The sequence below is a fragment of the Pongo abelii genome, chromosome 3 (assembly GCF_028885655.2).
Source record: "Pongo abelii isolate AG06213 chromosome 3, NHGRI_mPonAbe1-v2.0_pri, whole genome shotgun sequence".
NCBI lineage: Eukaryota > Metazoa > Chordata > Mammalia > Primates > Hominidae > Pongo > Pongo abelii.
This window is the reverse complement of record NC_071988.2, coordinates 109,663,130-109,689,075: the sequence shown is the minus strand read 5'-3', so window position 1 is coordinate 109,689,075 and position 25,946 is coordinate 109,663,130. Positions and strand designations below refer to the sequence as shown.

The window sequence follows — 25,946 nt, the reverse complement described above, 5'->3', positions numbered from 1 at the left end:
AAGTGATGTAAAGTCTAAACCCAGATCCTTTCACTTCTTTTTTTCGAATGCCTCAATAGAAGCCCATTAAATTTAAACTGTAATGCCAACTCCAAGCCCCTGTCTGCCTCATCTCCCTCACATCATGCTGCTCTTTCCCTCCCTCAATATGCTGGAGACACTTTGGCTTTCTTTCTGTTCTTCCAAAACGCCGGGCTGTCCCACCGAGAGACCTTTGTCTGTTGTCCCCTCTGCCCAAAACAATTCATCATTTTATTGGTTCCATGGCTGAATGACTTATGGTTTAAATGCCATCTTATAAGGTTCTCATATAACAACCGTATCTGAAGTTATCCCCCAGTGTCCACACCATGTCTGTTTCTTTCCTTGACATGATTAGTTACTATTCTATGTGCTTGTTTACTTGTTGGTTTTCTCCCTCTTCTTTGTTAGACTGAAAATTCTATGAGGGCAGCTATCGTGTCTAGCTGTGTTAGGGGCGTATCCCCAGTGCCCAGCAAATGCCTAGCATACAAGACGTCCTTCAATAAACACAGAAATACTTGTTTAATGAATGAATAGACGTTCCCGAAAGATCACAAGATACCTGTTTAGCCACGAAGAAGACTGCACTGTGCACTGCTTTTCAAAGACATGGCAGTGAAATCAGATGCCTTTCAAACTCTAAGCCTAAGCAGTATTGGCATTCCGTTCTCGGTTTCCTGGCTGTCACAACCACAGTCCCTTTGCCCGAAGCGAAACCCCCTCCGCGCTCCGCCCGCTGGCGAGGTACCAAGTCTTGCGGCCCCACCCACCGCCCAAGCGCGCCCCCTCTTTGGCTGGGGCGCCAACCTCGGGAGGGCGGGGCGCCGCCGCGAGCCACCACTGGCCCAGGGTGACGTCGCTCCGCCGCGCAGCTGGAAGCCTGCGAAGTCAAATAGCCGCGGGGAGGCTCGTTCCCATCGGCTTCTGTGATTGGCTGCGATCGAGGGCCCGGGCGGCTGGCCAGCAGACTCGCCGAGCGCCGACTGGCCGGATCTGCTGTCAGTCAGCGGGAACAGACTTCTCCCTCTCCATCTGGTCAACTGCGGGAGAAAAATTTTCGAGAATTTCCAGCAGGCAAGGCAGTGGCCGCTTTGACTGCCTGCTTCGGAGATCCGAGACAACGGAGAAGGCACTCTTATTTACCAACCGAGAAAGCCCTTTCCCCGCCCTCCGTTAGCTAATTAAAACATTTTTCAGGGACGTAGCAATCCAAAGGTAAGAGACTAGAGAGTGCAATTCATTTATTTCTGCTAACCATGTATGCTGTTCTTTATTGGCGGTCGCGGAATGGAGAGTAAACGGAGAAGGGTTTCCCGGGAGGGCGAAGGGGAGACGTCGGTTTCCGTTCCCCAGCCCCCGAGTCGGCGCTTGGCCGGCGGTCTCTGGGTTCTCAGAGCGCCGCTTGCTTCCCTTTGGAGGTCGTGAGCAGCTCGTCGGGGTGGGGCGGGGCCCAGCTGGGCTGCCTGCGCCCCGGGCGGCGGGTTTCCAGCCCAGACTGCGCTCGGCCTTGAATGTGGCCGCAGGCTGGAGGGCCAGCGCGGCGCGAGGCGGGCAGGGTGGGTGGGCCGGGACTGGAGACCCTTGCCCGGGGCCCCGGAAGCGAGGATGCTGCGGGGTGGGTGCCGCGTCGCCCCCCGGGGGAGGGAAACGTGGCGACAACGGGCTTGGTACGCCCAGAGGGAGGTTGGGAGGCGGAGACCTGGCGGCGGAAGGTGCCGAGAGAGCCCAGCTATTTGCGAGGCTTCGCAGGCAGGCGGGCGTGTGTTCTTCCCACAGTGTGTCACCCTGGCCACTCGCCGGGCAGGGCCAGCGAGCCAAGCCCAGGATCCTGAGCTGTCCCAGGTGAGCTTTTCAGGAGGTCCGGCATCGGGAAGGATGCACAGCTCCGGCTGGTTTTGATCCGAAGACTTGGGTTTTACTTTGCGCAGGGAGCGCTGTAGTATTCAAGGCCTTGTAGCTCGTGATGTCTTTTTCAGCAGCCGCTTTCTGTAGATGAGAGAATTCATCGGAGGTGACAAAGAGGCTCCAGGTGGAAATAGCCAGGAAATTTGCGGTCTCTAAAGCTCAACGGGCTTTTCTGAGCCTCCCACTGTTAACGTGCAGCAAGGCCTCATCGGTTCTTTCCGTCAGGGCGGAGGAATGAGGTTGTCCTTCGGTTTCAGAATGAGCGACTAAAGTGACAGATTACAATGACCATGAAAAAGAGCAGTGAGACCAGGAGCAATGGCTCACGCCTGTGATCACAGCACTTTGGAAGGCCAAAGCGGGCTTCAGCCCAGGAGTTCGAGACCAGCCTGGGCAACATAGCGAAACCTCGGCTCTACAAAAAATACAAAAATTACCCGGGCGTGGTGGCGTGTGCCTGTGGTCCTAACCCCGGAGGCTGAGGTGGGAGGATCGCTTGAGCTTGGGTGGTCGAGGCTGCAGTGAGCCGAGATCGCACCACTGCACTACAGCCTGGGCGACAGAGCAAGACCCTGTCTCAGTAAGAAAAAGAAAAACAGCCATGGTTCGTGGTATTCTAGTTAGGCAGCCGTGGCAGGAAGAAGAGCAGCACGTGCGTGTGTGTGTGTCTGATGAAATACCTTAGTTACAATATTTGAGTAGGGAGTTCTCGCTAATGATTTTTTATTGCAACCTTAGTCATTACTACTGATCACCTAGGCAACTTCCTTGACTGGAATCCTTAGGGACGAGGAAAGAAGAGAGGAGAGTGGCTGGTGACATAATAGACTGTGAAGGAAAGTTCTTCAAGGCATTATAAAGTTACAGGTTTGGGATATAGTCTGTGGCTTGTATGCATATTTACTAACGTGTCTTAAAAGATATCTATGGGAATAGAATACTGAGTACTTTTCACTGCTCACATTTCACACTTTTCTCCAGTCACACATCTGAACATAGACATATTCACATTAAAGCTAAGGGGAGTCCTTCGGAGTTTTTATTGTTGTTTTCTTTTTTCCCCTCAGGTAAAGCAGTAAATTTTCTTTCCCTTCCTCCTAGCAGGGTATTGATAAAGAAGGTATTGAGGTCCAAATTAGCTGAAATACATTCTGGAAATTTCCATACTGTTTGAATTTACTGGGATGCCTTAGTTGATTTTCTAAAAAGGTCGATAGGTAAATATTTGGTTTAAGAATATTTAAAAGGGCTGCGTTCTCATCGTGGAAGTTGTAGATACCTAAATGCCACTTCATAATGGGCAGATAGGAATGCTTTCTTAAAATATTTTTTCTAGAGGGATAAAATCTAAGCAGGTTTCAGAACTTTAGAACTCCTGAATAATTTTGGCATGTGCTTAAACTGCCCTTTTGGCCTGCTTTTAACATACAAGAACAGTTTAACTCAAATCCAGTGCACCTTCCTGACAGAGACAGTGCTTTCCTTTTGGATGACTTGACTTCCAAAGATTGAATATAATGTTAAAATGGTTTATAAAAATAAACTAGCCATGTTTTCCGATCAAAAGATTGAGCTAAATCTCCCCTGCTTACTTGAAAAGATTCCTTCTCTCTCTTAGTTTGCAGAATAATGAACTCATCCCAGTTTTTAATTGCTGAACTGACAAAAGACAATCCTTAGGTGTTTGCTAATTTGTTCTCCACTCTTTTTGTTGTAGAGAATACTGATTGCTTTTTTTTTCCTTAAGGTTTTTGTTTTTCACATCACAAGTTCTACTCCCCTTGCCTTGCTGGTCAAAGCATAGTCATTCCCATGGGCATCTGCAGAGCTGTGGGGTCTATGATGGCAGATCCCGATTGTGGAGCTCTGGAGGAGGAAACTTTTCTTAATGTGCGGTTTAATTCAAAGTTGTTATTTACTTTGGGAACTCCAGCTGCCTTTGAATTGTTTCTTAGGGAATGTGGAGGGGATTTATATGATTTAATTATATTGCAGATGGCAAAGGACATGGAGCCACTTTGTAACATCTCTTGTTTACCTAAGCAATGCCAACCTGTTTTTTTGTTTGTTTTTTATAAACTAGCTATATATCTGGGTCACATTTCATCTCTGCCAATAATATGCCTTAAAGTAGTTGTTTTCCTATGACTGCCTGCTTTCTGAGATGATTATAGAAACAATACACGAGGAAGGATGCCAGGTTGATGATTGATTTTAAAATACGCAGGTTTTTAGTCTTATAGAAACTGCTCAATTTGCATTTTATCTCGTTTCTTAAAAATGTTTCCAGTGGATATTTGTTCTCTGTGAGAATGCAGTTCTATTTTATTATTTAAAAAAAAAATTGGGGGGAGGATAAAGAGGAGATAAAACAGCAAGAATATACTAGAAAAGCTGCAGAAAAACTTTAATATTTATTTATTTGTAATTCCAGAACTCTGGTTTAAAGTAGGTGCATGACTGCAAAGTAGCTCAAGGCTGAATATGGCATATATACTTTCAGACCGAAGCCAAAAGAATACTATTTTGCTGATCTCAAGTTAACTCTTCAAATACAAATATTTCCTAATAAATGTATTTCTTTAAAGTTCTTTTTTTTTCTATATGATATAAAGCCACTTTGGGAATTATCTCCAAATAATTAGTACTTCTATTACCTGGTAGATTGTATTATAGTTTGAAGTCTCAATTCATCACCTATAGTTAACATAATTGGTTTTTAAAATTTTTTTTAACACACCATTGCTGGCTTGAATCCATAATTGTTGCTGAATAAAATCTAACTCTCAATTAGAAGCAAAAGAACAAACATCTCTTGCAATGGAATGTGTTATTTCTCTCTCTCACTCTCTTTTTTTTTTTTTTTTAAATAGACAGTGTCTTGCTCCATTGCTCAGGCTGGAGTGCAATGGTGTGATCTTGGCTCACTGCAGCCTCTGCCTCCCAGGCTCAAGCAATCCGTCCACCTCATTTTTGTACTTTTTGTAGAGACAGGGTTTCACCATGTTGCCCAGGGTAGTCTCAAACTCCTGGGCTCAAGCAGTCCTCCCACCTCCGCCCCCTGAGTAGCTGGGACTACAGGCATGCGGAACCATGCCTGACTAATTTTTGTATTTTTAGTGGAGACGGGGTTTTGCAAAGTTGCCCACTGGTCTCCAACTCTTGGCCTCAAGTGATTTGCCCGCCTTGGCCTCTCAAAGTGCTGGGATTACAGGTGTGAGCCACCGGGTCTGGCCATGTTACTTCTCTTTGATAACCAGAGATGCTGTGTCTCTGCCACTCTCTAACCCCCAACAATGTTGTCTTACAAAGAAATTGATTTCAGCCTTCTATGCAGGATCTTGGCCAAAAGGCCAAGAAGGGATGACTTCCTAAGTCTTTGATGATACATTACTTGTTTTGGTGGTCATCTTTATTCTAAATTCTGTGACGGCAGAGCTCATATATTTTTTTTATTGCTTAAATATCTAAAGATTCAGGCCAGTCTCTGTGGCGCATGCCTGTAATTCCAGTACTTTGGGAGGCTGAGGTGGGAGGATCACTTGAAGCCAGGAGTTCAAGAGCAGACTGGGCAACAAAGTGAGAACCCATCTCTACAAGAAATTAAAACAAATAAACATCTGAGGATGTTCTTTGGAACCTCATTCTTTCTTTTGCCTGTTTTACCCCGTGAAAGAAGTAATGGCCTTCCCTATACATAGCTAGACTGATTTCCAAAAATTCACTTGAAAGTAATTGTTTGAAATCTGTAGTGCATTTTCTCATAACTGCACTCAAGCTGGGTTTCATTTGTGTATGTTTATACCTTTTGGAAACACATATTTTTTCAAGTTCATTTTTTATTGTGAAATAATTTAAACATACGATTGAGAATAATATAATATCTGTAGACCATCCACCAACATCATCAAACCTTAGTATTCTGCCATCTTTTCAAGTTGATTTTAAAAGAATAAAGTAATAGAACAAAATCCTATGGAGACAAATTTTTTATTTGTATGGAAAATTCCCAGAAACAGCTCTACCTGCAGTGGGGTAGGAATTCCCCCTGGTAACACCCTGTAATGCCAAGAGAGGCTTTAGGATTGAGTTTCGGTGTGGAGTCCAGAAATGGGGGTGTAAAGTAATCGTTTCAAAGAAGTGTAGTCTCAAGTGTCGTTGGGTTGCTAGGGTTGGGGAAAGGAGAACTGCAGTTGTGAATGTAAATACATAGATCACTTGTTCAGAAATCAGGGCTGCTTGTCACAAATGCAGTGCTGCCAGGTTCCTGAGATCATACCCACACACCCTCCTAGTGAGAGAGTCTACCAGGATGGGGAGCATCAAAACTGGCTTATCTTTGTGCCTCTGGGGTGTTTGCACACCAATTTATATTTACCATAGTAATATAGTATGTAAAGCTTAGTAGGTTGAGAAATGTTAAAATAAAACTTAGATTTATCCTAGATTATGTTTTTGCTAAAACTTGGCCATTCTTTGGAAACAGAACTATTTTAAGTATTCTATTAGCCTGTTATTTTTTCCTGAAGAGACTTTGTTGCTATTGTTAATATTTACCCCTACCTTTTCTTGAAAGCAATAGAGTTAATGAAGGGAAGTATATTTATTTATACCTGTATTCTGTGTTCTTGCTACTAGAAGTGTAACTTGGGGACCAGCAGCTTCTGTATCACCAGGGTGTTGGTTAGAAATGCAGAATGACTCCACCCCATAGCCACTGGGTCAGAACCTGCATTTTAACAAGTGATTGCAGGTTCAAGTTTAATAGACACATGTTCTGTGTATGTGCACACCGTCAAATTTTTATAGAATTTAAATGCTGTGAATGCAATAGGAAAATCGATTCATTTTTGATCCACTGTTCTTAGAAGTAGGCTATTGGATCCCTACCCAATATATAACATAAATATATGTATTTTCTGTCAAATCCTTTATGAGCTTCATTTTTGGTAATATTTGATGACATATCAGTTATATTCAAAATTTCTGATGTTCTCTCTCTCTCTCTGTCTCTCTCCCTCTCCTCCTCTGCCCCTCTCTCCCTCTGTCCCCTGTAACTTGCATCATTTTTCTTGAAGACATTCCATTATTGTTCCATTGACCTTTCCCTCATCACTGAGTCCTTTGGAGCTGAGTTATGTCAACAGCTGCCTTAATTACTTTGGTCAGAAGTGGTGGGAACCAGGTGAGAAGGAGAGTGCTGCTAAGCTCCCGCCTGCTGCAGGACGACAGGCGGGCGACACCCACGTGCCACAGCTCCACTTCAGAGCCTAGGTGTTCTCGGTTTGACCCAGACGGTAGTGGGAGTCCAGCTACCTGGGACAATTTTGGTATCTGGGATAACCGCATTGATGAGCCAATTCTGCTGCCACCCAGCATTAAGTATGGCAAGCCAATTCCCAAAATCAGCTTGGAAAATGTGGGGTGCGCCTCACAGATTGGCAAACGGAAAGAGAATGAAGACCGGTTTGACTTCGCTCAGCTGACAGATGAGGTCCTGTACTTTGCAGTGTATGATGGACACGGTGGACCTGCAGCAGCTGATTTCTGTCATACCCACATGGAGAAATGTATTATGTATGTACAATGACTTTCACTCCTGACTTTGCAGTCCCCCTATACTTCCTACTTAAACTTTCACCCTTTGGCTGAGGCTTCCAGGGTAAACATAGTTACTTGAGTGGTTGCATGCTGCTGCTTCACGAATAAGCAGTAGTTTAAGTGTGCCATTTATTACTTATGGTTATCACAATTTCAGAAATGCATGTTTTAACAACTCCCCTGGGGAAAGCATTAATCAAAATCTATAGCACTTAATTTGTGATCATTTTAAGTGAAGTGGCATAATGTACATGCGATAACCTATGAGAAGCATTTACTCCCATCAGTGTAGGACAGATAAGTGCTTCAGTAAATGGTAATTACTCTTTCAAGTGGTGTGAATAGCTTTGAATACTTGACTTGTTGAAAATAGCTTTGGATGATTGGCATTAGTGTGGAAAAATGCATTTAATGCAGGTGTTTTGGAGCTCTTCAGTTTATTTACTTCAACTACTATTAATGCATTTTTGAGAATCACGTTACTGCTAGAATTGAAAGAGGGAGAACATGTGATGGAGTTACGACCATGTGACTATTTTTGACTTCCCAGTGACCATTTCTTGACTTCCTGTGTATACCTCATTCCAGGAAAGAACTCACAATAGGAAGGAACTCTTGACCTCTCAGGGTTGTGGTAGTGAGGATCAATTCTTCAAGGACAAGGACTTGGACTTTCATTGTTGTGCCCTTAAAAGCTTATCACAGTGCCTGATACTTAGTGGATTCTCAATAACTATTCCTTAGCCAGTAAGTCTTCAGCATTTAACAGGAAAATCATGAGGCCCATTGTGTGGAATGACTGCTAGCTAGAGTAACAGTGAGGAGAAAAACCTATTGTAAAATGATTGTTTGAGGCTCTTTTTTTCCTCCCCACAAAGGGATTTGCTTCCTAAGGAGAAGAACTTGGAAACTCTGTTGACCTTGGCTTTTCTAGAAATAGATAAAGCCTTTTCGAGTCATGCCCGCCTGTCTGCTGATGGTATGTAAAACTATCACATTCCTTGGGTCCTAGGGAGTACATGGGGTGGGGGAGGAGTAAAAAGGAAACAGTTTAAGTCCTTTGGGGGAGGGGATTTTAATGGACAATTGTTTGTAAGGATTTATGTAGAAATGAGTTTATATGAAGAATCACATTAAATGCTGTTGAGAACTCAAATTAATGTTAATACCTCACTTTTAAATGAAATATGTTGGAGAATTTTTCAGAAAGAGAAGCACCGAAACAGTTCTGATGTTGTACTTTAGTTTTTAAAAGATTTTAAAAATGTTTAATCTGTTTGCTCATTTTATGGACAAAATGTCCATACTGTGAGTTTTGTTTTGGGTTTTTGGTTTTTTTTTAGATGGATCTGGTGACCAAGTGCTGAAATACACTACAGGGTAATCACATCTAGCAAGGACAGTCATTGTCCAACAAGAAAAAATTGCAAATAGGTCCTAAATAGAAAAAGACAATGGTTAATATGCACTAATTTGTATAATTAGAAGGAAAATATTTTTCTGTCACTTCTTAAAAAGCTCAATCTTGCAGCTTTTCTCTGGTAACTAGTGATATTTTCAGCATAAGGGCATGCTAGCTGAATTTAAAATTTTGTGTACTGTATGTCCTTAAATTTTGAAAGTGAAATGTTTCTGGTTTTGACTAAATTTATCAAAACCATTTCAGGAAATTCAGCAAACATTTTCTAGTTAGCTAGTCCCAAATCTTTTGCTGTTAAAGTTAACCCTGAAAATTTCTGTACCAGCCAAATGAATGTGTGCATGTAACCTTGTAAATGATTTGAAAATGAATCATGCAATAATCTTGATCTGTATTTGGTTCATCCTTTTCTTAAAAAAAAAAGAAACCAAGTGCACCACAGAAATGTCATTTGCACAGTCTTCAGTTGGAATACATAAGGATAGAGATTGTTTGCATTTCACAGTGAAGGAACTGAAGATTAGAGTGGTAAAGGTCAGTTCAGAGTTAGGGCTGGGATTTTCCTGACCACCAGCATTCTCTCTCTCCTCTCATGAGGAGAGGAGAAGGTAACTCTGGGATGGCTCTGTTTACCATTTTGAGATTTTTTCCTGAGCTTTTTTTGAGAACCTTACTATCACACTTCTCAGAAAAACATTACAGTCCACTCTGTTCAGGGATATGTTTTCCAGTTTGTAGATTATTTAGGCCCATTTTCTTTTCTCTCATTCCTTTGGAATTTTTCTTTTTCCTTTCAACTGGACCCTTACCTTTAAGAAGACAGAAGTTGAAAGAGGTAAACTTTATGCATAAGATTTAGCTCTTGTTCCAAATAGTTAAAACACATGAAGGAAAAGAGGAAATAAAATGTTTTCTTATGGTTTTCTTTTTATTACTTCCTGAATTTTGGTATGCTCTTATTTCATAATAACTGAGTTAGCTGTGAGTCTGGCTATGTCTCACACCACAATGTTTGTTGACTGTGGTGCCGGTGGTGTGCCCCAGCTGTTCTGTAAATAGCTACAGCTTACTGGGCAAGGTTTTTGGATGAGAATGTCCAAATTTATCCCAGGCGTGTGACCACCAACCAAAAACATTGACCTTCTCAATGCCATCAGCTTCTTTTAAAAGTATCTAGTCAATCTAGATGCTTAAACCAATAGGTGATTGACTTGATGTAAAATATGACAGGACTCCTTTTATTATTGAATAAAGTATAACTCAACAGAATTGTGAACTTAAAGAATTTAATTAACTTGCCTATCTTAAAAGAAACTTTCTAAAGATACCTTTGTCACAAAAACAATTAAACAGTTGTATAAAGAAATTAATCACAAAAATGTAATTCATATGCTTACTTCAGCAGCGCAGACACTAAAATTGGAATGATACAGAGATCAGCATGGTCCTTGTGCAAGGATGGCACACAAATGCATGAAGTATTCCATATTTTTTATTCTTAATAAAATTAATTCATTTGTAATAAAGAAATTAAAGTGCATTATTTAATTTAATTCCTCTATCATATGCTTTGAGGTAATGATCCCAGAACATTCTTAAGATATTTTAAAATGTAGTTTTCATATAATGGTAATTTGTTTGAAAGTATAATGGAACAAGACAGGATGATGCTCTTAGTGTGTACTAAAAGAAAAAGTCTATTACAATATTGTTATTAAATCTTATTTTGTTATTAAACTTGTTATGTATTATTAAAATCTTATTTTTTATATATTCTTATTGGTCTGTGTTTTTTAAAAATTAGTGTTTTGAGAACATTTAAAAATGTTATTCTTAATAAGTTGCCAAAGCCTTCAAAGATGGCAAAAATTGTCTTTTGATATTTAGGGCCTATTTTATCAAATACATTAAAGCCACTAAAGATAGAATGTCATTTGTTGTGTAACTGTTCAATTTGTGGATTTTTTAAAATGTCATTTTAAATTTCAAAGTTATTATTTAAGTTTAAAACTAGTTTTTAGCAAGAACTGAAGCAGTATCAGTATTATAGGAGTGGATAATATTCTTTTCGGCCTATGTATATAGATAGGACCAGTGCCAGTGAAACAAAATTTTGTAGTAAGTGCAGTTTACCCTCTCCAGTTTCTTTCATCTTTTCTCTTTTAGTATTAACCCCTTTCCCCTCTTCTTGAACCCTTCCTGTGAGGTGAAGGACTGTGGCTTATTCATTTTTGAATCTCCAGTGTGCAGCACCCTGCATAGAACCTGGCAGGTACTCAATAATTATTCAGATTGAACTGAGAGCTCCACTGCCGACTCTTTCTCACTGAAGTTACTGTAATTTTTTCTTTGATTATCATATAGCTGATTTAATCAAATTATTAATAAAATGTATGCATTTTAATGAGCTGTCACTCCTGGGTGGATTTGAATTTTAGTTAGCAGACACCTGAAAAAGGCTTAAACCATAGAAGTGAATTAGTAATGGTGATATTTTAGGTATAAAAGAGAGGCGTGCCCCTCAGTCCTACTGAAGCAGCATTGTTCGTCTGGCGTAATATTTGAGTTTCATTGTCTCATGCCAAGAAAATCAAGGACGAGGACACACAAGGAGTGAGGTTAAGAGTGGAGACTTTATGGGTGAAAGAAAGAGAAAAGCTCTCTCTTGCAAAAAGAGGGGTCCCAAACAGCTTTCTAGTCCATGGTGAAGTGCAGGAGGCTTTATGGATGAGCTTGAGGAGGCAGTGTCTGATTTACATAGGGCACGAAAGATTGGTTGGACCAGATGTGCCATTTGCATAGCACACGAAAAACTGATGAGGCCTAGGTGTGCAATTTGCAGAGCATTCAAGAATCTGGCCACCCCCACCCTAATCTTTTATTATGCAGATGGGTTCTCTACCTGGCCAGCACCATGTTGACCATTTCTTTACACATGGTGACAAAGAAAAGGGAAGATGGAACATATTGAACATGCTTGGCCCCAGGTAGCCCTTTTCTTTTCTTTTCTTTTTTTTTTTTTTTTTTTTGAGACAGAGTTTCGCTCTAGTCTCCCACGCTAGAGTGCAATGGCGCAATTTCAGCTCACTGCAACCTCCACCTCCCAGGTTCAAGTGATTCCCCTGCCTCAGCCTCCCGAGTACCTGGGATTACAGGCGCCTGCCACCATGCCGGCCTAATTTTTGTATTTTTAGTAGAGGCGGGGTTTCGCCAAGTTGGTCAGGCTGGTCTCTAACTCCCGACCTCGGGTGATCTGTCTGCCTTGGCCTCCCAAAGTGCTGGGATTACAGGCGTGAGCCATTGTGCCCAGCCCAGGTAGTCCTTTTCTATTGGCACAGCTGCTGGCATTCACCTGTGCAAGCTTCCAGCTTGCTTATTTATGCTTGCAGCTCAATTTTTCAGGCTGCTCTTTATTAGAAAAGAAATGGTTTGGAGGCTGCTTTTTGTTAAAAGGGAAGCCTTGCCAAGGACTCCTTTACCCTCACTATCTGCCTACATAATTTATTTCTAGCTCCTGTATCAATACCATATTAACTTTCTTAAGTGAAATTAAAGCATTATTATCTCCTCTCAACTTCAGTTCCAAAGCTGTTACAGCTACATAAAGAACTTCAAATTATCTTACTAACATTTAAAATATTTACTGTTGAATGGCACTGCTGTTGCCCGAGCAAGTTCACACTCAAGTTATACCTAGTGAGAGCTCTTCTCTGCCAGGCATGTGCGAGTTCAGCGTGGGCAAGAGACTTTTATGTGCATTTGGTCCTTTCAAAAATGAGACGATGCCAACCACAGACGCAGCATGTCCTGGATGACTGATCTGTAAAATATAATAAAAGCTTATTGTTTGAGTAGAATAAAATAAAATAATTTACTGTTGTAGCTGGGGATATTTTGAAATGAATAAAATCAAAATGCCACTTATCAAGAAATGGCAAGAACAAGATTCCCTTGCCCTTTAGAAATTGTCAGCTATTTTTATTGCTTTTTTGTTAATGCATTTTCAACCTGTCCTTAGTTATCAGTAGCAAATTTCGTCACCATCTTTTAATTTTTTTATTCAATTTATACCAGTAATGTCTACTTTTACAATTAATAAAAGCAGCCAGTAAATCCGGATGATATCCCACCAGTTTGTTGTTTATAAACAGATAGCCACTTAGAACAAACTAGATGGTAGAAAATTAGGTTATAATTCTATATTTCCTATAAGCTCTTCAGAGTGTTTCCAGATTGCTTAAACTTTGAAAGCAACAAAGCTCCGAAAGGGACAAATGGAACAAAAAGAGAAGCCTTGCTCTGACGTTCAGAGTGGGGGATGTTGATGGCATTATGAGTCTCACCAGAAACTTTTATGTTCTTCATATCCTGTGACCTCTTTATGGAAGAATTAAACTACAAAAGAACCAGGGCTGTAAACACAGCATTTTTGAATTCCCTATGCCGGGACAGGCAAAAGAAAAAAAAAGTAGAGAGAGCATTGATGAGATGTTCTTACTGTGCTGCTACTGCTTCAGCTCATTACTTTGATTTTGGTGTTCATGAGTCATGAGTCTAGAACACCCATTTTTAATAAATATTGAAACTGTATTGGTTTATACATAGTATTATTTACACAATTGAGTAATTACTAGGGGTTATTATACTTTGAAAAGTATAGCTTTTGCTCTTTATGTTGGCATTCACAATCTTGATCATTTTTCTTCTGATGTGTTGACCTGCAACACTGGGGGAAAGAGAGAGCTGCAGAAATATAATTCATTTTGTGAATTTTATAAAATTATAAACATGAGTCTCGCTAGCCTTTATTTAAACAATGAATTTAAATTAATCATTCTACTCAAAAATGCCTTCTAGGTACTAAGTCTCTGCATTAAGCACCATTAACAAATGCATTACTCCATGTGTCTTGTATAGCGGGTGCTTTGATTCCTTCTTGATATATATTTAAGTCCCAGTAATTTGGTGGTATACTGTAGTTTACATCCTGCTTGTCAGATACAAATTCTTCCATGCTGTAACTGTAGATTTACCTTTCTATTCTTGAGACAATTGTGATATTGCTACCAAACAAATTTACAGTGCATTTTTTCTAACTCAGTAAAGGTAGTGATTTACTGTGTTTAAGACCAATTATTTCAGTGAATATGTATATGCGTGAGTGTTTTTGTGAGTGTGTTAAATGTAGGTCTGTGTCACCATTTATGTGTCTTGGTACAGATACTTTTTTATATAGTTTTTTCAACCTTAGAAACCACAAAATTAAGAAAGAAGTGTTACCCTGTGATGAAAAAATAGACTCAACTACAAAATACCATCAACTGGAACAAACTGAGTTTTGGAATAATTGATTTGGCATCTCCTGGAATATTATATAATTTGCTAGTTAAATTTTCACCAAAATAAAAAACCCTTCCCTTATTTTGCAGCTCTTTCTCTGCTCTCCCCTGTGTTGCAGGTTTGTAATGTTTGAGCACAATTCCTGGGTGAAATTCCTATTTGCCTCTGTGCGTGTTATTTGTGGCAGAGAACTGTGCCTGGTCAGCAGCTCTAGACCTGGAGCCCGTGGACACTATATGCTGGGCTTCAGTGGAAAGAGAGATCTGCTTAATTTTGTCCCAGGTGAAGGAGTCCAGCGGTTCCTAGCCTGGACTACAGGAAGGTTCCCACATCTCTTTGTCCCATTAGTTGAGATGACTTGCAGTAGAAATTGTCCAGTGAGTGTTAAGAACTTATTGAAAGATGTCTTAGTTTTCTAGTTTTGTTGTTGGGCAAAAAGTGAGAATTTTTACTTCCATGTTAAATGTTAAATGAAAATGAATGCTGATTTAATATTTACATTCTTAAATGCTTAGCAAATCAGAATTGACAGTTAGTTTTGAAGCCTTTCCTATAAATCCTGGGATTTTGGAACTGTGAAGTTGGGTTGGTAAAAACTCAAACTCTTAAAATTCCTAGGTGACAGAGCCATAAATTACAAGCCTAAATAACTAAACTTCTACTTATGAAATTTTAACTCTTTTACTGTGGCCAATAATAAACCATTTTTAAGAAAACTATTGTAGATAGTTTAAACAAACGGAAGGAATATTAAATTCCCGGGACAGGTAGCATCGGAATAAATGCCGTGTTCCCTTATCTGGCTCTTTAAATCGTTTGAAATATCATAGTTAGTCAAACTGTAAAGATTCCACTGTTTTATAGTCGTTTGGGTAATTTAAAGTTACGAGTTAACATTTGTAATATAAATATCACTGATACTTATGCTAAAACATTTATGTTATATGGTGGACAAATATATCTTTCAACATTGCAGAAATATTACATTGGCACGACAGTTCCAAAATCAAGAGAAAAATGGAAAGATAGTGCAACTATAAATGTTATTTCTCAAGGAAGTTCAGCATGACTATAAAAGATTAAGTAGAGTTTATTCATGCTTTTCCATCTTACTTTTCTGATTAAAGCAGGCATTTTAATATACTGATTGGAAAAATCTATTTATGTATATATCTCCTTCCAATGCATTACTGATGAAGTTTTCAAATTTGTCTTTTTGGGGGAAAAAAAAAAACTTGGAAAGATTGAGTCTTAATCAGTCAAATTAGTAGCACTTCGTTTTTCCTAAATCTACCTTTAAAATCAAAGTCATCTTTGGAATGTTTTAAAGAGTTAACAGTGTTACTAAAGACAATACCTGCTTTAAATAAGTTATCTTTTCCAATTTCTTCCACTTTGTTTTATTTTTTATCCCATATTTTCACAATATTCTCACTTTTGACAAGGCTCAATGCAAATTAACAATTTTTAACAAGTGGTAAAGAACTTAGGGCAGACACTGTTAGAAGAAATCAAAGGAAGATGCAGAAATGCAGTCTGAGTTGGATGGAGGAAACGGTGACCTCAAGCCCAGTAACAATGAATTTCATTTGTTATTATTAGAGAAAATTCATATTCGTGGGATGCTCTGGGCCCAAGCAGGACCCCAGGAGTTGCAGCTGGCAGTACTGCCCTGCGTTTGGAGACTACCTCTTTGTATTACAACCTTCTGGAGTTAGGAGTGTTAACTACACCAAGTTTATGAGAAGCTAGAATGAACTTCATTCTCCACCTACCCTCCCCCAGATTTTCTGCTCCTGTAATGATGGTTGTAACTTTGTTTCACGTCTAGGGAGGACAAAGATAAACAGAAAAGAATGTGAGCCTGTAACCACTTTAGGATTTTTTTGATGAACATTTGTAAAATTAAAACAGTTTTAGAAGCATACAGAGGTAGAATATGCAAATGGTATACCCTTGGCATATCTCACTTAGCCTACTAACTGATAATATGTTCACAGGATAGGAGTAAAAAATGGAAGAGAAAACCTTCTAAATCCATAGACTATAGAAAAGTCAGCTTCCCTCCATGGGCTCAGGTAGACCTAAGTCATCCCACCATCATAGCCAACCTAATTAAATTTTAGTACTTTCAGTCCGGACACCGGATATCCATGAAGGTGTTGTTATAAGTTCAAGTCAGCTCTACTTGATATGAATAGAGGCCATTTGTAGATAGTGATGCAGTGTTTGCCAAATTAGGTTAGCAACTTTTCCGTTTGCATGGAGCCTTGTTACTGAATTAAATACTTGTTTCTCTGCATGCTGTTACTTACATAGTTCATTTGCATTTTATTTGCTTAGCTCTAGTTAAATTAGAATGATATATTCCAGCATTAGTTTATCATGCTTGTGTTTTATTTTGTAATAAAAATTCCATACCCAATCATTTGACTGTCACTAACTTGTACTCTTTTTTTCATAATACTTGTAGCAACTCTTCTGACCTCTGGGACTACTGCAACAGTAGCCCTATTGCGAGATGGTATTGAACTGGTTGTAGCCAGTGTTGGGGACAGCCGGGCTATTTTGTGTAGAAAAGGAAAACCCATGAAGCTGACCATTGACCATACTCCAGAAAGAAAAGATGAAAAAGAAAGGTACTACCACCACTGATCCATCATATCATTCTATGTGGATGATGTTTTTAGTTCATAATAGTTTTTAAACTGATGTCATGGTTAAGTTTAACAGTGACTTAGTTTTCTTTTTGTTTTTTTGAGATGGAGTCTCACTCTGTCACCCAGGCTGGAGTGCAGTGGCGCAATCTTGACTCACTACAAGCTCCACCTCCTGGGTTCACACCGTTCTCCTGCCTCAGCCTCCCGAGTAGCTGGGACTACAGGCACCCGCCAACACGCTTGGCTAATTTTTTGTTTTTTAGTAGAGATGGGGTTTCACCATGTTAGCCAGGATGGTCTTGATCTCCTGACCTCGTGATCTGCCCTCCTTGGCCTCCCAAAGGGTTTTCTACATATCACACCATTGTCATTTAACTTTTAACAGGATCAAGAAATGTGGTGGTTTTGTAGCTTGGAATAGTTTGGGGCAGCCTCACGTAAATGGCAGGCTTGCAATGACAAGAAGTATTGGAGATTTGGACCTTAAGACCAGTGGTGTCATAGCAGAACCTGAAACTAAGAGGATTAAGGTAAGAAAGGACCTGCAAACACTTGATAAACCTGCAGAGAGTGAATGTAGGATTGTCTCTGCTGCACCTTTCTTGAAAGCCTTAACTGAAGCCAAAATGATTTTTAAAAGGGAGTAATTTATGGAAGGATAAAAAAACTTTTCGGGTAAAATAAGATGCTACTATTCTGGCCTAATTTATTGTAGAGGACAAAACAAATTCTCTTTTTCCCCCTTTTTAGGTTCTTAGTTGAGACACTTTCTTGAAAATAGAAGTCAGATTAACTACAACAACAAGCAAACAAGCAGACATTTGCACGTGCTGAACCCATTGTATGGGAAAGGCCTCAGTTAAAAGTATTTCTCTCTCAAGGCAGTGGCTTAGGGGCTTTGCTTAAATTGTATTTAAATAGCCATAAATCCTGCATAGTGACAAGATGAAGAAGAAAACAGTTTCAGTCTTTTAAAAGTCAGGAAAATGTGGAGAGATAGTAAAACCTGTTCCCAGATTTCTCTGGTGCCTGCTGGTTCCTTCTCTGGGCCGATAAACAAGTGCTGTCTCCAGTAAAGGACTGATGTCCTGCCACCAGGCAAGTAGAGGCTGAGGAAGTGTACCCCTGCCTTTTCAGTGACTTGACTTTAGCAATCCTCAATATTTCGGGGAAAATATTTTTGTTTACCTCAGTTTGAAGTGTTAGGTTTTTGTTTCACCCCAGCTATGGAATTCTCCTGGTGGAATGGTCCTGCTGTTCTTCCTCACCTGCACCCAATCAGCCAGCATCACCTGCACTCAATCATGCAGCATCACCTGGACCCAGTCATCCAGCATCACCTCAGCATCACCTGCATCCAATCAGCCAGCATCACCTGCACCCAAGCAATCAGCATCACCCGCACCCAATCAGCCAGCATCACCCACACCCAGTCAGCCAGCATCACCCACACCCAATCAGCCAGCATCACCCGCACCCAATCAGCCAGCATCACCTGCACCCAATCAGCCAGCATCACCTGCACCCAATCAGCCAACATCGCCTGCACCCAGTCATCTAGCATCACCTGCACCCAGTCATCTAGCATCACCTGCACCCAATCAGCCAGCATCACCTGCACCCAATTAGCCAGCATCACCTGCACTCAGTCAGCCAGCATCACCTGCACCCAATCAGCCAGCATCACCTGCACCCAATCAGCCTCACCTGTACCCAGTCAGCCAGCATCACCCGCACCCAGTCAGCCAACATCACCCGCACCCAGTCATCCAGCATCACCTGCACCCAATCAGCCAGCATCACCTGCACCCAGTCAATCAGCATCACCTGCACCCAATCAGCCAACATCACCTGCACCCAGTCAGCCAGCATCATCTGCACCCAATCAGCCAACATCACCTGCACCCAATCAGCCAGCATCACCTGCACCCAGTCAATCAGCATCACCTGCACCCAATCAATCAGCATCACCTGCACCCAGTCAGCCAGCATCACCTGCACCCAATCAATCAGCATCACCTGCACCCAATCAGCCGGCAACACCTGCACCCAGCCATCATCACCTGCACCCAGCCAGCATCACCTGCACCCAGTCAATCAGCATCACCTGCACCCAATCAGCCAGCATCACCTCCACTTGGAAGCTGCCCCAACTTCCCTTTTCCACCAAGCCAAATAATCGCCCACCTCTACTTCTGTGGCATCCTTTGCATGCTACTAATCAGTGTCCTCATTGTCCTGAACTGCCCCCCAACACACACCCAGTCCATGAGCTGACAGTTCTCTAAAACTCCTGAGCCACTATAGTCCCTAGCACAGTATAGTGTAGGCTTCCAAAACTGGCAGCAAACACTTGTTAATTAATTGCATGAAGGGTTTCAAGTCTATAGATATCCCACATCATGTGTTATAGATATCCCACTTCATTTTATCTAACAGATACTTAGGCAGAGTTTACTATGTGCTGGGCTCTGTTCAAAATAAGTACTACTATCCCCATTTTTCAAGGAAAATCTAAAGCATACAGAGGTCAATGCACCTCTGCTCACCCAGCCAGGTAATAGAGGCAGGATTCAAATCCTAGAGGCCTGGCCTTAGAGACAGCACTCATAACCATTACATTGAGCTACCTCTCACCATTGGGCTATCTGGATTCTCCCTTTGTGATGTTAAATTATGGAATTAAATCAAGATATCTTGAAGAGTGTTTGCTAAATTGTTAGGCATGATTACTTCTGGTGATGGGATTTCAGAGGATTGCAACTTCTTTACTCTTTACTTTTAACTACTATTTATATTTTACTAACTAAATATTAGCTTTATCCTTGTTGGTTAATTCTAAATGTTACTACTTTTGCCCAACATGTAGGCTTTACATTTTCACTGTTTGCCTATGTATTGGTCTGTTCTCACACTGCTAATAAAGATATACTCGAGACTGGGTAGTTTATAAAGGAAAGAGGTTTAATGGGCTCACAGTTCCACATGGCTGGGGAGGCCACACAATCATGGTGGAAGGTGAAAGAGGAGCAAAGTCATGTCTTACATGGTGGCAGCCAAGAGAGCATGTACAGGGGAACTACCCTTTATAAAACCATCAGATCTTGTGAGACTTCACTATTATGAAAACGGCATGGGAAAGACCCACCGCCATGATTCAGTTACCTCCCACCAGGTCCCTCCTACAACACATGGGAATTATGGTAGCTATAATTCAGTATGAGATTTGGGTGGGGACACAGCCAAACCATATCAGCTTACAAGCTGTTACACAGATGACTGCTTAGCAAAACAGATAAAATCTTTGAATTAGCAAGATTGTGCTAAGGCAGAGTCTAGCTTATAATCATAGGCATTTGGTTCTGATTGCAGTTACACCATGCTGATGACAGCTTCCTGGTCCTCACCACAGATGGAATTAACTTTATGGTGAATAGTCAAGAGATTTGTGACTTTGTCAATCAGTGCCATGATCCCAACGAAGCAGCCCATGCAGTGACTGAACAGGTGACCCAGAGCTTCTGCCTGAAAAGTCCCAAGGAGAAGGAAAGGACAGTCCAGGCATTGTGTTTTAGCTTTTGAGTGTTGCAGTGAATTTTACACTTGATTCCATGATATTTCCAGTTATAAAATTTTTATTTCCCCAAGTTAAAATTTTAATATGCCAAGGAAATGTGCTTTGTTTATTCTTTGGCTTTGTATATACCTTGAAATGATAGTAACAGCAATGGTAAATTATAATAATAGTAAACTAATATTCACTTGCCATGTGTCAGACAATATTCATATGTATTAGCTCATTACTGTATGTATTGTACAGTATGTACAATTACATATATTGTAATCATCACAATAACCCTATTAGGTTGGAGCTATTATTGTCCTTTTTCACAGATGAGGAAAACAGGTACAGAGGCTACAGAGTTAATCACCGAAGGTCATAAATATTAAATTGCAGAACTGGACTTCAAACCCAGACAACCAGGTTCCCAAGTCCAACCACTTGACCGTTAAACTAGAGTGCTCCAAGCAAATATCCAATTTGAGGATATAGCATAGTCACCTTCTGGTTATTCAGAATGGGTGTATGGAGAAGATAAAACAAAATACAAAAAGGCATAGGGATGAGGTTGTGTGTCAGTCAGAACTAAAATCAAAAGAAAGCTGGGTAATATCCAGTAAAGAAAACATAAACTATGCTTCGTATTATTTAAAATATTAGAGGCATGTTTTAATTCAACAGCTATTTTTGCATTTCCCAAATTAAGATAATAGACCTTACTTTAAAAGTATTATTTGCTTAGGTGGGCAAACATGATTATAATATATGAATTATTCATTTGGTTACTGCCTTCACCCGTGCTAAACAGGGTATTCATGAAATTGAGGAAATAGGCCCAATTTCATGGATGAACACTTCTTTCCTGATTTCAACTGCCTGTCTTGCAGATATTTGCATTCTAATTCACAAAGGTAGTGAAATTTGTAATGAATGCATAGCGTTCCATTTTATTCTTATACATAATTCATTTAACAGTTCCTCTGGTCAAGAAATTTAGTTTATGTTTATTTTTTCCACACTATAGAGGAAGCCCTGTAATAAACATTCTGATGTCTATTTGTGCATATCTGTTTCCTTCAGGAAATAGGTTTCATTCTTAGAAATAGTATCCAGGTGTGGTGGCATTCATGTATAGTCCCAGCTATGAGGGAGGATGAGGTGGGAGGATTGCTTGAGCCCTTAGAAATAAAATTTTTAGGCCAGGTATGGTGGCTTAGACCTGTAATCCCAGCGCTTTGGGAGGCTGAGATGGGAAGATTACCTGAGCCCAGGAGTTCAAGACCAGCTTGGGCAACATGGCGAGACCCAGTCTCTACAAAAAAAATATTTTTTTTACTTATCTGGACATGGTGGTACATGCCTGTGGTGTCAGCTACTTGGAAGGCTAAGGTGGGAAGATCACCTGAGTCTGGGAGGTCGAGGCTACAGTGAGCCGAGATCGTGCCACTGCATTCCAGCCTGGGTGACAGAACAAGACCCTGTCTCAATAAATAAATAAAATTTCTAGAGGAAAGAATACACAATGTTCTAGAGCTTTTAATAAGTTTGCCAAATTATCCTCCAGAAATACTGTGCCAGTTTACACTAGCATGTTCTACAGTTTGTTTCTCCAAATTCTTACCATATTTTTTTTAACCAATTCAATAGATGGAAAAATCAAATTTTAGTGTAGAAATTTTTATCTTTTTTCTTTGTTGGCAGAGTTAGCTATTTGCATAGGCTTATTAGCCATTTGTATTTCTCTTATGATTATGGCTAGTTTTTTTGTCTTTCAATTTCCAAGGTTTTTATTCCATTAGGGTAAATTTCCCTAAAGGGAATTGAATTCCTGGTAAGAGCTAACAATTATCAAGTCCTCACCGTGTGTTACTCCCTACGCTAAATGCTTTACATGTATCTTCATTTTCAGGAGCTGCATACCGATGCCCTTTAGTCCACTGGTGTTTCTGTTGCCAAAATTGCTACAGCAGAATATAGTTAGTATGGTTGTTTTGGGTCATCTGTTATTCCACGTGCAATTTAATAATCCTTGTGGGCATTAATACAGGGTGAAAATCACAAACCATTGTGAAATAAGTAGGTTAGTAACTGCACATAAGACCAGTTTGGCTTTCTAGGAGAAGGGTATTTCCAAAGGAAGGAAAGGCTGATTTCTCTTTGTATAGACTGTGATTTCCAATGTTTTTCTCTTTCTTCCTACCACACCTTGCAGGCAATACAGTATGGTACTGAGGATAACAGTACTGCAGTAGTAGTGCCTTTTGGTGCCTGGGGAAAATATAAGAACTCTGAAATCAACTTCTCATTCAGCAGAAGCTTTGCCTCCAGTGGACGATGGGCCTGATTACCAGCTGGGACTTAGAGTTTCTGTGCAACAGATTTTCACTGAGCATGTCAAGAAACTGATAAGATCGAAAAGGTCTCCTAACTCACTAGATCAGCGCACAAGTCAGTGTAAACCACGTAATAGTAGTTTTTTCATAAATACTCATCATATTTATGTTCAGCTGTACATGTTCAGTATAAATATATGTGTAGTGAAGCTACTGTGAGTCTTTAAATGGAAAGAGCAAATGAGAAATGGTTTGGATACACTTGATGAGAGATGAGAGTGTCACATTAATAATTTTTAAGACTCTTAGGCAGCTATGAGTTTCTTTTGATCATTTTTGTTCTTTATTAATTTGAACACATTTTTGAAGTTCTTCAAAACTAGTCAGTTTGAATTTTGACAGCTATTCAATATGTGATTTCCAAGTTTAAAAAAATTTTTTTTCCAGACTTCCCTAATCCTAAAATGCAAGTTTTTATTTTTAATAACTGTACCAAGGAATAAGTATGAAAACAGTTCTCTGTTACCATATTTTGTATTCTGGACCACTTACTGGTGAAAGTAACCAGGCAAAAGAAATTAATTTGGCCAGGCACAGTGGCTCGTGCCTGTAATCCCAGCACTTTGGGAGGCCAAGGTGGGTAGATCACCTGAGGTCAGGAATTCAAGACCAGCCTGGCCAACATGGTGAAACCTCTTCTCTAGTAAAAATCCAAAAAAAAAAAAAAAAAAAAATTAACTGGGCGTGGTGGCAGCCATCTGTAATCCCAGCTACTCAGGAGGCTGAGGAAGGAGGAATCACTTGAACCCGGGACACGGGGGTTGCAGTGAGCTGAGATCATGCCATTGCACTCCAGCCTGGGTGGCAAGAGCGAAACTCCGTCTCAAAAAAAAAAAAAAAGAAAAGAAATTAATTCAGATGATATGACATTACTAAATTGTATACATATTTATAAATGTGTATTTCAGCTGTCTCATCAGCCCTCCCCTCCATTCATTCTTATTTTTCTGTAGTTAAGAATGCTATAAAAATGTGACTATTCCTTAATATCAGAAAAGAATGCACAGCCTGAGTCTTCTGGTCAAAAGTTAAATACTGATGGAATCAAGTATTTTGTATGAAGTTCTCATTTGTTACCTCTAACGCTATTTTATGTTTTGTATATAGTATTATAGTATGTGTATATCACTTTTTGTATAGAGTAAGCAATTGAATAATTTGTTAGTAAAAATAATACCACATTGACTGATACTGCTATAGACATAGCTTGAGTTTTATGTCTCCTTTTTGTTCATTTTCTAACTTAGGAGAAAGAATACATCTAAAATGAACATTAAAACATTCTCCATTTCAGCCTGCTATGTAACTTAGGAAGTATAAAACTATACTTCTCTTTATCTGCATGTAAGTTTGCTGTTAAAATGTGAATTTCTAAATGTGTGTTTAGAATTATTTCTGTAGTTTATTTCTGCAAGCTATGTAAATTTGTTATATGTGTGAGTATGTAAACATATGTATATTTTGGAGTAATATAAAATTAAAGGGAACAATCTTGCATAGCTCTTTCACCAGTTTTAAATTATTGATATATTATTTTTAAGGACTCTTGACAAACTAGGGGCAATTTCCTTATAGTGGAGAACCAGTGATTATCAGCAGATGAGGAAATAGGTTAAAAATTGCTATATGGCAATTTGTATATAAAGTAATAGGATGTGAGAAAAATACTGAATCTTAAGAATGACATGGAATTTTGTGGCAGAAACAAAAGAAAAAGTTGATGTAGTATATACCTTCAACTGTTTTTTAAGTTGACTTTTTTTTTCTTTAAGCTTTAGGTAAAAGTGTATGAGGAGGGAGAGGGCCCAATATAAATATTCACATCTTACCTTTTTGGGAATGGAAGAAGATAAATCTTGAGTTTTTCTGCCTATATTAATCAGGAATTGCCCTTTGAAAAAAGTGCTAAATAAATATTTCGATTTTTTTTTTCAAGGGAAGTTAGGTGAAAGAAGGAAAAACATCACAGGAAAGACTATTAACATTCTGTTTGTTGTCTGAGAGGTGAGGAATCAAAGGGAGGCAACTAAAGCGGGAAACCATCTTGCTTTTTCTAATCAGTTCTTGGAAAAGAAATGTGGAAGCTACCTTTAGGAACATGGAGAATTTCCAAACCAACAGGCAAAGGAAAACTAAAGCACAAAAATGGCATTCTAAAGATGCAGGTTTCAGCCAGGCGCGGTGGCTCAAGCCTGTAATCCTAGCACTTTGGGAGGCCAAGGCAGGTGGATCACCTGAGGTCAAGAGTTAGAGACCAGCCTGGCCAACATGGTGAAATCTCGTCTCGACCAAAAAATGCAAAAATTAGCCAGGCATGGTGGTGGGCGCCTGTAATCCCAGCTACTGGGGAGGCTGAGGAAGGAGAATTGCTTGAAACTGGGAGGCAGAGGTTGCAGTGAGTCGAGATTGCGCCATTGCACTCCAGCCTGGACAGCAGAGCAAAAACTCCATCTCAAATAACTAAATAAACAAATATTCAGGTTTCATTTTTGTTTTGAATGCTTTATATTACTATTCCTATTGTTTACTTTAAAAACTAAGATTAGGAGTGATGTTGTCAAGTTCAAAGGCGTGAGGGTGATTGATGGATTGAGGTAGATAGCCAAGTTTGTCTGTTTTTGTTTTTTATAGTTACAGAGTCTCATTTTGTTGTCCAGGCTGAAGTGCAGTGGTGCAATCATAGCTCACTGAGATTGCCAGGTTCGACAAAGAGGAATTTATAGGATGCGGATATAGGGTAGACTTGACTCTGCTTTATCCGGGAAAGCTTTTAAAACTCTGAGCCAGTTAACTTTGAGTAAGCATAAAACATACTGTACTGGTGTTTGTATTTTTCATGCCACAATATTAAAATGGAATTTTAAATGTAGATTATTATAATCTATAAAAGATAAGTATACATGTATTAGGATACTGGAAAATATGCAAATTGTAGTAAAAAAAGGGACTGCTCTAGTTTTTCAGTTATAACTGAATTTGCCATGTGGGTATAGGTATAGTGTAAATTACATTAATGTAGTAAAACATCAATTGTGGTTGGG

At 39.8% G+C, this 25,946-nt stretch overlaps 1 protein-coding gene and 1 non-coding gene across 2 annotated transcripts; both read left to right on the top strand.

Annotated features, from left to right (window-relative positions):
• Positions 1–1,066: 1,066 nt before the first annotated feature.
• PPM1K (protein phosphatase, Mg2+/Mn2+ dependent 1K) lies at positions 1,067–23,558 on the top strand (the record flags this gene model as incomplete). The annotated part of the gene is given in 6 exon segments (NM_001134163.1): positions 1,067–1,239; positions 7,008–7,506; positions 8,409–8,509; positions 16,764–16,929; positions 17,336–17,480; positions 22,725–23,558. Coding segments are annotated over 5 exon segments (984 nt in total). The 3' UTR covers positions 22,857–23,558.
• LOC112133217 (U6 spliceosomal RNA) lies at positions 10,342–10,443 on the top strand. Its single transcript, XR_002914900.1, has one exon. It is a non-coding gene; the product is annotated as a U6 spliceosomal RNA (small nuclear RNA).
• Positions 23,559–25,946: the final 2,388 nt, after the last annotated feature.